The 14,462-nt window shown below is 37.8% G+C and overlaps 1 protein-coding gene across 1 annotated transcript in view; it reads right to left on the bottom strand.

Annotated features, from left to right (window-relative positions):
- LOC107597576 (roundabout homolog 2-like) overlaps positions 1-14,462 on the bottom strand; it is a 63,432-nt gene that overhangs the window by 1,419 nt on the left and 47,551 nt on the right. The window contains exons 7-17 of the mRNA XM_016288708.1: positions 12,854-12,978; positions 10,016-10,187; positions 8,277-8,482; positions 6,798-6,879; positions 6,463-6,631; positions 3,174-3,340; positions 2,971-3,089; positions 2,447-2,663; positions 2,203-2,321; positions 1,942-2,113; positions 86-301 (exon numbers count right to left, since the gene is read on the bottom strand). Of these exons, the coding sequence (XP_016144194.1) occupies positions 86-301; positions 1,942-2,113; positions 2,203-2,321; positions 2,447-2,663; positions 2,971-3,089; positions 3,174-3,340; positions 6,463-6,631; positions 6,798-6,879; positions 8,277-8,482; positions 10,016-10,187; positions 12,854-12,978 (1,764 nt within the window). The remainder of the gene's footprint in view (positions 1-85; positions 302-1,941; positions 2,114-2,202; positions 2,322-2,446; positions 2,664-2,970; positions 3,090-3,173; positions 3,341-6,462; positions 6,632-6,797; positions 6,880-8,276; positions 8,483-10,015; positions 10,188-12,853; positions 12,979-14,462) is intronic.

Here is a 14,462-nt window from a genome sequence, read left to right as displayed (position 1 = left end):
AAGAAATCATCCCAAAAGCTCCTTTGAGAACATAATTTGGAGGCACACATTGTTAGTTTTGTGCTAGTATGGTACAGAAGGTTACCTGCGGGCGTATATGCAAAGGAAGTAGTATAGTGTCCAAGTTCTTTCCTCCTCCTGTGTCTGCAGTAGATCCAGGTACTGAAACCCATTAGAACCATCCAGGATGATACACCAATCCCGGCAATGAAAGCTGGTTGACGGACCACCCCTGTGATCTGCTCGGATAGGCTGACAGTGTCATCCTTCACCACTGACAAGGACTGATCTATTGCTATTTCTGATAGAAGATATAAGGAGGAAATGGAAAAAAGTGAATAAGAGCGATTATGTGAAAACGGAAAAGAGACAGAAGAGTAAATACTTCTTGTCTTATACAGGAAACATTTTATCAAAATATATTTCCCCCATCATCTATCTTCAACTGACACACAGCATGAAAATCCCTAACATTTTCAATTCCTTAACATAAAATACGAGTAAAAGCTGAGATTAGAATCTGTCAGGTGGGATAAGTGTCACCATCAGAGGTGTGCGGTAAATATTTTTTTATAAACCTGCCGGAAAAATCCAGCTTAAACTGGCAGCTGTGTTTTGGACAGCACAAAATATGGTAGCAGGATTAATAGCTGGCCTAGCTAGTTATTAGATGGAACAAACTGGTCTTGAGCTGGACAAGCTGGTCCATGAAGATTATTGCTTGTTCAGTCTGGCCTTTAGCTGGTCAACACTAGTTAATAGCTGGATCAAGCATTTGGTTTTTGGCTTGTTCAAGCAGGTTATTAGCTAGCCAAAATGGTCATTAGCAGGTCTAAACTGGTTATTAGTTGGCTCAAGCCAGTCATTAGCTGGCCAAGACAGTTACTAGTCCAAGCTGGTTATTACAGTAGCTGGTCACTGCTGGTTTTCAGCTGGTTCAATCTAGCCATTAGCTGGCCAAGATGGTTATTAGCTGGAACAAAACAGCCATTAGCTGGACAAGCAGGTCCAAGAAGACTAATTTGTTGTTCAATCTTGCTAGTATCTGGCCAAGATAGTTATTACAGTAGTTGGTCCAAACTAGTTATTAGCTGGATCAAGTGAAAATGGTTAGTGGCTTGTCCAAGCAGGTAATTAGCCAGCTAAAATTGTTATTAGGAAGTCTAAACTGGTTAATAGTTGGATCAGGCCAGTCATTAGCTGGCCAAGCTGGTCAAATGGGTCATTAAATGATCCAAACAGGCTATTAGCTGGTCAAAGCTGTTTTTAGCTGGCTTAATCTGGTCATTATCTAGCCAAGATGGTTATTAGCTGGTCCCACCTGGTTATAAGCTGGGTCAAGCTTATAAATAGCTGGTGAAGATGGCCATTAGCTTGTCCAAGCAAGTTATTAGCAGTCTAAACGGGTTATTAGTGGGATTCAGCTAGCCATTAGCTGGCCAAGATGGTTATTGGTCCAAGCTGGTTACTAACTGGTTACTGCTGGTTTTTAACTGGTTCAGTCTGGCTGTTAGATGGCCAAGATTGTTACTAGCCAGTTTAAGCTGGTTGTAAGTTGGATCAAGCATGTCAATAGTTGGTGAAGATGGTTATTAGCAGGTCTAAACTGGTTATTAGTTGGACCATGGCAGTCATTAGCTGGCCAAAACAGTTATTGGCCACAGTTGGTTATTAGCTGGTCAGAGCTGGTTTTCAGCTGGCTCAATCTGGCCATTACCTGGCCAAGATGATTATTAGCTGGTCGAAGCTGAATATTAGTTAAACCAAGCCACTCATTAGCTGGCCAAGCTGGTCATTAGATAGCCAGCCATCTTAAGTTAGTATGACCTCCTGGTAACTGGTTTGTTGACCATCTTAGACCAGATAGAAACCTTCTACTGTGTTACAAAAAGCAGCTACTAATTTAAAATGTTCCTGAGTGGAAATGATGGCGGTACTCACTCAGGAAGATGAGCACAGGTTGGCTATGAGCGCCCACTCCTGCACTTGTGACTGCTGCAACCTGCACGCTATACATTGACTCGGGCAACAGCCCATCCAACATCACCCACAGCATATCCCCATCCACGCTCCTGTTGATCATCTGCTGAGACTCGTTTCCTGCACACCACACCTATACGACACAGATACAGACTTCAGCCATTACCATTTTACCTAGCGGTCACTGAGAGGCTCTCCACATTAAGGCTTCACCGGCCTCACCCTGTATTCTAGTATGAGCTCTTCTGGCACATCAGGGGGAGGAGGCTGCCAGGACACTCGCACGATTGAACTGTTACTTAACTGCACCACGCTGACTCCCTGAGGAGGGCCGCTCAGCACTAAAAGCAGAAATATGATGGGCAAATGTCAAAACATTAACATTACAGCAAAAGTTTGAGGGTAAAATGAAAGTCATGCGAACTAAAAGCTAAAGACTCGAGTTGAATATCAAAATAAGTCTTGCCTTCATCAGGAGTGCGAACCACAGCTATTTCACTGTCAATCCCCTGAAACTCATTATAATACGGTCTCATTTTGAACTCGTATTCTTTTCCTCTGTGTAGCTCTGTTAGAACAGCAGTGTGTAGGGGACCTGCTTTTATGTCCTGGATCATCCACACGCTCCCCACAGGCCTGTAGTACAGCCTGTAGCCTTCAATATAGCGAGGGTGCTGGTAAAGCTGAAATAATATCAACATTGACATATCAACAACGAGTTTCAGATTTTGTGAATGGCCATTCTTATGTAATTTTGTTACCGATGGTTGAAATGATATATTTATACTAATAATGATTTTTAATATGATGTAATTTATTTCTGTGATGGCAAAGCTGAATTTTCAGCAGTCCAGTCTTCAGTGTCACATGATCCTTCAGAAATCATTCTAATATGCTGATTTGCTACTTATATGTACTTATATTGACTTATTTCTCATCATTTATGGACTGTTATGGACACATATACAGTACATCAAATCATATACTCACAGTCCATGTGATTTGAACGCTTGTAGGGCTCAAGACTTTGGGTGTCTGCAGACGAACCCTGACCCCTCCTAAATCCATCTGCACATGTGCTTGGTCTTTTCCCTGACCTTCGGGACCATCTAAAAATGTACACACACATTATGCAGATGTGCACAAACCATAAAAACAGCCATCACACACGCTACACCAGAAACTACACTCACCTTGTGTTCGGACTGGCTCTGAGATGGGGCTGGGGTCACTCAGCCCAAAGGAGTTGACTGCTCGGATGATGAACAGGTAAACAGTGTTGGGGTAAAGTCCAGACACTGTATGCTTCTCCAGCCTCACGAGATCAGCTACAGTCTGCCATGTGCTGCCCACTGACTGACTGGAATAAGACACAGGAAATTAACTCTACACTCATTGACAAAACACGTCTCCAGCTTTACAATCAAAATGAATGATGTTTAAAGCCACTGACTGTACATCAGTTGAATTCTATATTAATGTGTCAAGTTGCAGCTTAAGCTGATGAGCTATATTACTGTATTACATTATTAATAAATCTAATTATTTAACATTTATCTTTGCTACTGATGCCTTTTTATCAAAGAACTAAATCACACAAAGCTGTGAATTGCTGTGCTTTGCGCCATGCCTAATTATATCCCTTAACCATCAGAAAAAAATCAGTGTGATGCTCATCCATACACATGAAAAGACATTTGAATTATGTCATGGTTCAATCATACAACAGAGGATACGCATTTGGATATTCAAATAATTGTTATATTGGTAGCTCTGTGAAGTTACTTTGAAACTGTAGCTTGTCAAGTCACAAGCTACTCATAATTTAAACTATATTAAAGCTGCTCTTTAGAAAAAGTAGTTAGCTACATTACAAGCCACTAACAAAGACACTGAAGAAATATAAGGGATCTATATCAGATATATGGTGGTGGTTTGGGGTCAGTAAGATTATTATTTTTTTTATTAAAACTTTTATTTAGCAAGGACACATTAAATTGCTCAAAAATGACAGTAATGATATGTATTATGTTTATTATGTTAAATAATTCTATTTCAAATAAATGCTGTTCTTTTGAACTTTTTATTCATCAAAGAATTGTGAAAAAAAATATTCCATAAAAAAATATTAAGCAGCACAATTGTTTGCAGCATTGAATAATTCAGCTTTGCTGTCACTGGAATAAATTACATTTCAAAATATACTGAAATAGATTATTTTAAATTGTAATAATATTTTGCAATTTTACTGCATTTTTTATTAAATAAACGCAGCTTTGCTGAGCATAAGAGGCTTATTTCAAACACATTAAAACCTCATACAGACCACAAACTTTATATATGATACACAAATATGATACACAAATCTGTTTTCAATATTATAACATTAACACATAGCTCCATAAATGTATACTAAACACTAAATATTACAACTAAACAACACTCATATAGCATACAGACAAATCTAACTGAATTACAGTGATAAACAGCAGTAATTAACCAAGTAATAATTTATTCAATAAAATAAATCATCTGACTCTCTAAATTAATCTGACTTCCCAACTCTATTTGAGAGATAGAGTCATTCTAATAGAGCCTGTTTTTATTCCCTCTGCTTGCTCAGTTGTAAGGCTGTGCGCAGAATATAAACACCTGCTATTTTGCCATACTGCTACATGTGGAAAAAACACCATGTTACTTGAAAACCTGCAGTTTTTCAAAAACAGCTGCACTATAGTCATGCAAATGAAAAATGTAGTTAAATTTGTAACAAGTTTGTTACTCCCCAACAGACTATAATTTCTTATGTGAAGCTTCACTAACATGCTGAATTGGACACATTGGCCTTTGTTAATGAGAAAAGTGAGCAAGGAGCAGTGTGTGAAGGACAATAGAGAGGATCTGGCCTTGTCTTCATGCACCGTGAGCACATAAGGTCTGCCCAGTTGACTTCTCGGACTGTGCGCACGACCGTGACCTCTCAACAGAGCGAGATGCACTATAAATCCAAGCGTCTTCTTAACAAGGTGTCAGAGCAGAGCTAAATAACGACTTGGCCTCTACTCTCCGCCTCCCTGCATCACCCTCCCTGCTGCTCTCCTGGCGGGACAATAATAGAGGCCTTCTGTTCATCTGACCTCCACAGAGCCAGAGGGACAAGTTCTGCTGAATTCTAACTGCAGTCCCAGGGAACATCCAGCCTGCAAGAGAGCAATGCTTCACTCTTACTTTACCATAAACTTCCATCCACTCTGACACTGTGAATGACGTCTGCAACAAAACCGGCACTATAATGAGAACGTCTGCCACTCGCTCTACCCATCAGGCCACTGGAGAGGGTGTAGAACCCCCTTCCTCATATATTTCTTTTTAATATGTAGCAGTGCAGCAGACTTTAAATCCATGCAGGAACTGACTTGAATGCATTTTCCAATATGAGATAAAGTGCAATCTTTACAGTAGAGGAACATTCCAGACTCAATATAGTATCGACAGCCTCCGTGACAAGCTTTTGATTACCATAAAACTCGGCCCTCAATTTGTAAACACAAGCACAAATCATATGTAATGCATACAGGGTCAGAAATTAAAAGTGGCTCAGGGAAAAATACCACTGAAACTTAAAAGGCAGGAGAAATGCTCCATAACATGTTGCTCTGTTTTTCTTGTTTGTAACATCTGATATAGTTCTTAATATTTTATTCCAGGCCTAGTTATACACAATATGACAGAAAATATGAGTAAATATTGATTTTGTTTTATTGGTGACACCTTAACATCCAATTATAAAAGATATAAAAAGATAACAGAGTGGGATTTTATATGGTTAGAAATAAACACAACCCCATAAATGTGAAAAAAATGCCCCTGAAAATCAAATCCAGGGGGCCAATATAACCTCTTAATGGAAAATTGGATTTCTGACGCTGAAAGTGTGTATAGTAATGCATTACAATAGAAGTCTACAGAGCAATGCCCTGCACTGGAGTAAACCTTATAACTTTCTCATGATGTGCATAAAGTGTTGTTTACACTGAGGAAAACACACACAGGAATGACATATTCAGATGTTTATCCACCTAGAAAAGTAGTGCCACCTCTGAAGGCCGATTTAGCTAAATAACAGCTCAAGTGATACACATATTGTCACATGTGTTCTATGTATTGTTAGATTTTTGTCTTCAGTGCCTTGTTTGACCTAGTTTCCCAGTGCTTGCTTGTGATTATTGTATTCAGCTCACCTGTCTATTACTATTATACAACTTTTAATTTTAATACTACATTAGTAAATGTTGAATTTAACATCAGATTAACTAAGATTAATAAATGCTTTAGAAGTATTTGTCATTGTTAGTTCAAGTTACCTAATGTAGTTAACTAATGTTAACAAATGGAACCTTGTTGTAAAGTGTTTCCAACCATTTAATTGAAAGAAAAGTTTTTTAAAAAGTAGTAATTTTGTGTTAATGGAGACATACAAACCTGAAAGCCTCGATGATATAGGAAGTGACAGCAGCTCCGCCCTCATGTGGGTTGGGCTGCCAAGTGAGAGTGACACTATTTGAGGTCACATCTGTCACCATGGGCTTCTGAGGAGGACCAGGCAGCTGCAGGGACTGCGAGACCCGTGGCACGGAGGACGTTCCAGTCGCTAAACACAAGAAACAGAGTCAAATGTGACTGCGTCAGGGGTGCATTCTTCTTCAAGGACATCTGACTGCACATTGAAATCATCAGTACAATGTGTTTCTTGAAGTATCAGCCTTTTCAAAGTCTTATACAGAGCTGTGTTACAGAGAAGAATGCTTGTACGCTACCTTTCACTGTCACAGTCCCACTCCAACTCGTCTCACCAGTGGAACTGGATGCGACACAGGTGTACGTCCCTGAGTCGGTCTCCTAGCAACAGAGAAGACAAAATCATTTCTGAAAGATGACAAAGATAATTGCTAGCATGCAATGTTTCTGAAGTAGTTGTGTGCTTTTCTCTTTCTCTCCAAATGATGCGGATCAAATGTATTGTTTCAGCCGATCAGTCATTTCAATTTGTTTTCAGTTAGTTAGAGGTCGTGACTGTTTGAACTTCTCTAAGATCACTTTTGACATTCTCAACGGCTGTTTTATATTCTGCATACCTTGTACCACAGATGGCATTCATACTGGAATGTTCTTGAAATCTGAAGCAATTAAAAGCAGTACAATACACAGCGGCTTCTCTCAAGTTACTTAAACTAATTTTTGAATGACAACTTCTTTTGAATGTTATATCAGGGTTTAAATTCTGCATTTAAAACTGGTTCGCTTTCAGTATGAATTTAAATTGAACTGACCAGATGCTGGAATTTGGATTGAAAAAGAAATTTACAGAATTGCAATTAACACATTCATAAGAGAGTAATTGTAATTATTCAACACAAGAATGTGTATGATAAACATTTATCCATTGCAGTCCATAAAATGAAAGTTAATTTATCAAATAAAATGCAGTTAATATTAAACACAACTAATATTGATAATTAATATCAGAAAATGTGTATGTGTGTATATAAAATAGTTAAAATAACATATAACATAACATAACATATAACATAGCATAACATAACATAACATATAACATATAACATTATAATTTTTACTACTTCATTTCAGGAATTGAATTCTGGCACATAACAATGATTCCGATATGTTATGTTACGATATAAGATATATGATAGGCTGCTTTACCAGCTCCACAGAGTTATATTAGCAAATTAATTCTTTCAGTCCTACATCTTTATTTGATAGGCTAATATATCTGTTATGTCAAACACTATATCATGACATGACAGATTTGGTTGGTAGTTTAGATGTATTACACTCAGAGCTTTACGTCTTGAGCTATTTTTCCACTGAACCAACTTGATGAAGGAATGACAAAATCAATTAAAACAAATCTTTCTCTTTTCTCCAAACTTGGAAGGAAACTCCAGATTAGTGTCACTTCCACTTTATCAGTGTAATTTTGTGTGCGTAATTACATTTGAGATAAATGTACGCAGAGCTCCTCTGAGCGATCAGATCTGTTGGTTATTGATTTATGAACATTACGTGGCTAAATGTGTTTTGCATGCGTTGATGGAAACCCTGCCTCGAGTAAGAAACGCTCAAGTGGACACCATTATTTCAGGTGTGCTAGTGAACATCTCACTTAGTTTGAAATGTTTTCTCAGAGGCTCTCTGTCCAGGGAGCTTTCGCTTTTCACAGCCCTAATCAAAGCAAACAATTCACATCTTTGTCTGAAGCGTCTGTCAAATACCTTCAAGCCGCTGATGTGTAAAGTGCCGTTTTCCATTAGGCTTATGTGAATGTCATCGCTCAGAATGCTTTGCCCATCCTTCTCCCACCTGACACTGGGGATTGGCCTGCCCATCACATGGCACTGGAGTAGGGCGCTGGAGCCTAAAGCGAGCGTCTGGTTGGCTGGGCCCTGTCGGATAATTGGTGGGACGAGATCTGATGGGCCTGGAGGATAAACAGCAGAGTGTGTTTGTGAGGAGTGTGCTTGCATCTGTCCAGTTGTCTAACAGTGCTTCTGGCATCCAAAGATCAGCCCGACTTACTTGTACAGCTACGGAAGTGCAACAGGCAGTCAGAGTTAATCACACTTTGAGAACACAACGGCACAAAAGATGAAGATATTCTGGAATTGCGGTGATGGGTCAGGATGGTTGACTAGAAGACTAGTTATTTCAGGGTATCTGCAGAATTTTAAGACTTTTTAAAGACTTTAAGACCTTCAGAAATAAAAAGATTACCGCATGTCCATACCAAACAAACCCATACAATCTCAAAATAAAACGTGTATGGCACATATTCAACAGCAAACAGGGTTTTTGTAAGTTTAAAATACTCAAGACATCAATATGTATGAATTAGAGTCGATCCATATTGGATTTGATGATATGATGATATTAAAGAAAGGCAATTAAAAGATTATTGTGCTGATACAACCTATATATCAAATCTGTTAAAAATGTATTTTTGTATGGTGACAGGGCAGGCCAGAGAGAAGCCACAAGAGTGTTAAATTTAATTAAATACCAGTTACAGTTAATATTCAGAAAAAAATGGTTATGCATAATGCAGGACTTTCAGTTACAAACAAGCGCATTTGTGTCGCATTTGCAGCGCTCACAATTTATTTAATTACATCATTGCCTTTAATTAAATCATTTCACAATTACGGTATTCACCCCAAATTTAAAACCTCTTAAATTACAATTATACATTTGCTATCCCTTTTATGATATTTAAGATTTTAGAAAACAAAATTTAAGACTTTTAAGGACCTGCAGGGACCCTGAATTAATGAAGTCAACCAGTTTATTAAAAAAGGAGATGCTGCAAAGTTTTAAAATGAAGTGTGTTCATGTACACTTCACTTATAGTAATCCCTCAGCAAGCACCATTAATTAAAATCAGCTTCATGACTTAAGGAAAGCACATCAAAATGATGTACACTGTGCTCGCACTCAGGCGGTTCAGAGATGCCATTTACTGGGTGGGATGAACTGTAATCCCAGATACTCACCAGTTTTCACTTCCAGCAGAGCCTTGGCGAGGACACTTCCTGCCACACTGATCGCCTGGCAGATATAGTAGCCGGAGTCCTCAGAGTGAACATCAGAGATGGACAGCTCTCCGCTCATGGACACAGAATAACGGCCCAACTGGGAAGGAGGTTGGCCAGGGAAAAGCAGCATCTACGACAGAGGACAGACTCTTGAGTTCACACCACACTGTGGGCAAATTACGCAGTATTCAGAGAGAGGAGATGCTGCAAAGTTTTAAAATGAAGTGTGTTCATGTACACTTCACTTATAGTAATCCCTCAGCAAGCACCATTAATTAAAATCAGCTTCATGACTTAAGGAACGCACATCAAAATGATGTACACTGTGCTCGCACAGTTTGTTAATACTAGGGGTTTTCTTCACAATTATCTCCAGAGATGCCATTTACTGGGTGGGATGAACTGTAATCCCAGATACTCACCAGTTTTCACTTCCAGCAGAGCCTTGGCGAGGACACTTCCTGCCACACTGATCGCCTGGCAGATATAGTAGCCGGAGTCCTCAGAGTGAACATCAGAGATGGACAGCTCTCCGCTCATGGACACAGAATAACGGCCCAACTGGGAAGGAGGTTGGCCAGGGAAAAGCAGCATCTACGACAGAGGACAGACTCTTGAGTTCACACCACACTGTGGGCAAATTACGCAGTATTCAGAGAGACTGAAAGTCTGTTTTACAAGGTCCACACGGCCATGGAAAATAGGATTGTCCTTGTTGAAGTAAAAGGGTTTGATGAACTAAGTAGGTATACTCTAATAGTTACAATGAAATGCTCTCAAATGTCTAAAGGTACAATAATAAAAGCAGCCTGTTTAATTTAATTTTACAGATAGGCTGAAAAATGGTCACGTACAAATGTAAAGCTTTACAATAACAGTGATGTACAATATATCCATACTATAACAATAATTTAATAATTCATTTAATAATTTAATTATTCAATTCATTAACATTAGTTCATGCATCAGGTATCATGGTCTAACAATTAAAAAGACTTCTAAGCATTTATTAATCTATGCTAATGTTAACTTTTTAAATAAATAATTGTCCATTGTTAATTTGTGTTCACTCATAATGCATTTGCATAATACAATAATTTATATAGTACTGTTTAAACATTTGGAGTCGGTAAGAATTTTTAATATTTAAAAAAAAAAGGCTCTTATGCTCACCAAGGCTGCATTTATTTAAACAAATGTACAGTAAAACAGTAATATTGTGAAATATTATTACAATTGAAAATAACTATTTTCTATTTTAATATATTTTAAAATGTAATTAAATCATGTAATGGCAAAGCTGAATTTTCATCATCATTACTCCAGTCTTCAGTGTCACATGATTCTTCAGAAAACATTCTAATATGCTGATTTGCTGCTCAAGAAACATCTTATTAATGTTGAAAACAGTTGTGCTGCTTAATATTTTGTGGAAACCGTGATACATTTTTTTTTAGAAGTTTCTGATGAATAGAAAGTTCAAAGGACAGCATTTATTGGAAATAGGAATCTTTTGTAACATTATTAATGTCTTCACTGTCACTTTTGAACAATTTAATGCATCCTTGTTGAAGACAAGTATTTAACTATCTAAAAAATTAAATAATTGAATATGGTGCCTCCAAAATACCACTGAAAAACAGCTGATTAATAGATCTCATTTCCATCAAAACTGCACATCAACTGATTTGAGCGCTTGGTTGTGTTTTTCTGGCAGTTTAATTCGCTGAGTGAAGCTGTTTGCTCCTTTGTGGGACTTCAGTTGGGTTAACTGGGGGTACGTACAGTAAGTGAGGGGGAATCCATTCACTTCTCTTAAGAGGCTTAAAATGGGCAAGTAATGGACGAAGGTGGAAAGGCCACAGCATAATCTGGAACACAGCTGCAAATGGCTTACAAGCGTGAACACAGGGGATGTGCTATAAAATTCATTGCACAGACCACACCCCAAATTACTCCAAAATGATGTGAGCCATCAAGGCTGAGTGGTCTTTAGCTCTCCCCTGCACTGACGGAGATCTATTTTTAGCCTGGAAACACGCTCCTGACTGCCATTACACTGAGCGCTGTGCTTTTGCTGGCCTATGGGAGCTGATCTGACACCTGATGTTCCTCTGTGTCAAATGTTCTCCTCTCACTCCTTCACAAGTGTCTTTTTTGCCTCTTAGGAGGCCCAACTCTCATCAGTGGTTTCCCATAATGGCTCTGAAAACACGCTGCTTTGTCGAAGGGCCCGGCTCCAGCAATCCAGTGCTCTGAATCATCTCTTCAATGCAATCAGCAATACATGACTAATCAGAATCAACAAGGGTAAATATAATCATCGAGAGGCTCTAGGCTTGTTTTCAAGCTCTGGCTAAGTTAATCAGTCACTGATAATCATGCTCTGAGATGCAAATAAATCATCTTTATATGAAAAGATCTGCCTTTGATCTCCAATCAGGCTCTTTAAACCCACGCATGACATACAGTGAAGTATTGGATTACTGAGGGACAATGCTGAGCCATCTCATAAGCTGCATCTCGAATCATGTACAATGCACTGTTTACTTACACTATACAGTATGTACTTGACTATATACTGCATACATTTCAAAGGGTAATATTATAGTGTATTCATATATTACTGTTCAAATGTTTGGGGCTGGTAAGATTTATTTAATGTAAAGTCACCAAGGCAGCATTTATTTAATCAAAAATACAGTAAAAACAGAAATATAGTGAAATAACAATAATAATAATGGTAAAGCTGAATTTTCAGCATAATTTCTCCAGACTTCAGTGTCACATGATCCTTCAGATATCATTTTTATATGGTGATTATTGTGAATGCTGAAAACAGTTCTGCTGTATTTTTATATTGTTTTCTTAAACAATGTTTTTATAGCATTTTTTTATACATTAGGCCCTACACTTTTTTCAGCATTTATTTGAAATATAAATTTGCAGTAACATTATAAATGTCTTTAAACTGAATTTTGGTCAACTTAATGGATCCTTGTTCATTTATTTAAAACAATATCTTACTGACCATAACATTTTGAATGTTAATGTTTTCATATGGAAATGACACACACTCCCTCGTTTTGGAGTTGCTGCTAGCTTTAGTATGTTAGCTAACCTCAACTTCAGTATCACAGTATCAGTGCTGTATCACAAAATCACACAAAATGGGACAGATACTATACAGTTTCATTGCATTGTTCGATCTCAAAACATGTTTTTATTAGATACTGTAGGAAAAAATAAGTTGCACTCACCTGACTCCCTTCTTTCTGCCAGAAAACTGCAGGAGGAGGGTTTCCCTGGGTGCCACACTGAAAAGTGACGGTTCGTCTTTGGGCAACTGCTTGATCCTGGGGACGTACGTCAATCTGTGGGGGCACTAAGGCCAGAGAGAGCAGAATGTAGCTGGTTAGAGAATTTGAAATGCGTCATGATTTTACTGTGTTTGTCCTTTTTTGTTTATACAGATGGAGGGACGGAAGAAAAATGGCGAAAAGTGTTGGCAAAATGACACAAGCTGGATCAAAGAGATATGAATTATATCTCTTTGGTTTATAAAAAACATATCCATTCAAAAGTTTGAGGTTAGTAATACTTTCATCCAGCAAGGATGCTTTAAAGACACTTAAAGACATTAAAGACATTTATAAATGCTGTTCTTTTGAAAAAATGTACAGTATCACATTTTCTACAAAAATATTAAAAAGCACAACTGTTTTTAACATTGATAATAAGATGTTTCTTGAGCACCAAATCATCATATCAGCATCATTTCTGAAGGATCATGTGACACTGAAGACTGGAGTAATGATGCTGAAAATTCAGCTTTTCATCACAGGATTAAATTACATTTAAAAATACATTCAAATAGAAAAGTTATTTTAAATTGGTATTATATTTCACAATATAACTGTTTTAACTTTATTTTTCATCAAATAAATGCAGTATTGTGAGAATAAGCTATGTCTTTCAAAGACATTAAATTACTGACCCAAACTAGAAATTAAAATAAAACCAAATATCAACAAATGAGAAAACTGTTGACATCAGCTAAAGGTTCAGAGCTATCCACTTTAATCTGGATAGCATTGTCCAGCTAATTTGATACAGGAAGAAATGCTCTGAAATCAAATGATTGACTTTGGCATCTCTGCAAATTAGAGCAGAGTTTGTGGCATTGCAGGGAAACATTCTGAAAACTCTAGACAGTATTTTGCTCAAGAGAAACATCTGAGAAGAAGGAGACTCCAGTAAATGTCTCAGGGGGAGTTATTTATTTGCATACACTGTCACTGTTGTTTCAGCACCTAATTCACTAAAGAAACTATGCTAATCAGCTAAAAACACCAACACCCAAAAATCAGTTTACAATCCAAAATGAAACAGCAGACTACCAATATTTGCGTATTTTACTAAGATGACCAGGGACGCGGGAAGTAGGGGTGCTGAGGGGGCTGCAGCACCTCCTGTTTTCACATGGTTGCAAATGCAACGCCAAGTTTGTTCATTTAAATGTATTCAGTTTTAGCATTTAATAATTTATTTGTAATGATCTCTGAGATGTAAATTGTAAGTGGGCTATAATAAACCCATGTTTATCTTTATAAACATGATTAATTTTACTTGTGATGTTTTCTATATGGGATGATTAGCCTAATCCTCATGAACACGTGACGCTAGCACGTGGTATCAGACATGAACTGTACAGAATGCGAAACAAGATTAAATTTAATACTACGAGATAATGGCGCAAAGCGAATTTTTTAAATGCCCATCCCAGCAAAAACTTTCCAAAATCAGCATCCAAACAACACCAGCCCCAGCACGAGCACCGACGTAAGTGAACCAGCTCCAGCACGAGCA

Source organism: Sinocyclocheilus grahami, unplaced genomic scaffold, assembly GCF_001515645.1.
Source record: "Sinocyclocheilus grahami isolate Dianchi unplaced genomic scaffold, SAMN03320097.WGS_v1.1 scaffold233.1, whole genome shotgun sequence".
Classification (NCBI taxonomy): domain Eukaryota; kingdom Metazoa; phylum Chordata; class Actinopteri; order Cypriniformes; family Cyprinidae; genus Sinocyclocheilus; species Sinocyclocheilus grahami.
The sequence above is the reverse complement of the archived record's forward strand: the minus strand, read 5'-3'. Positions and strand labels throughout refer to the sequence as shown.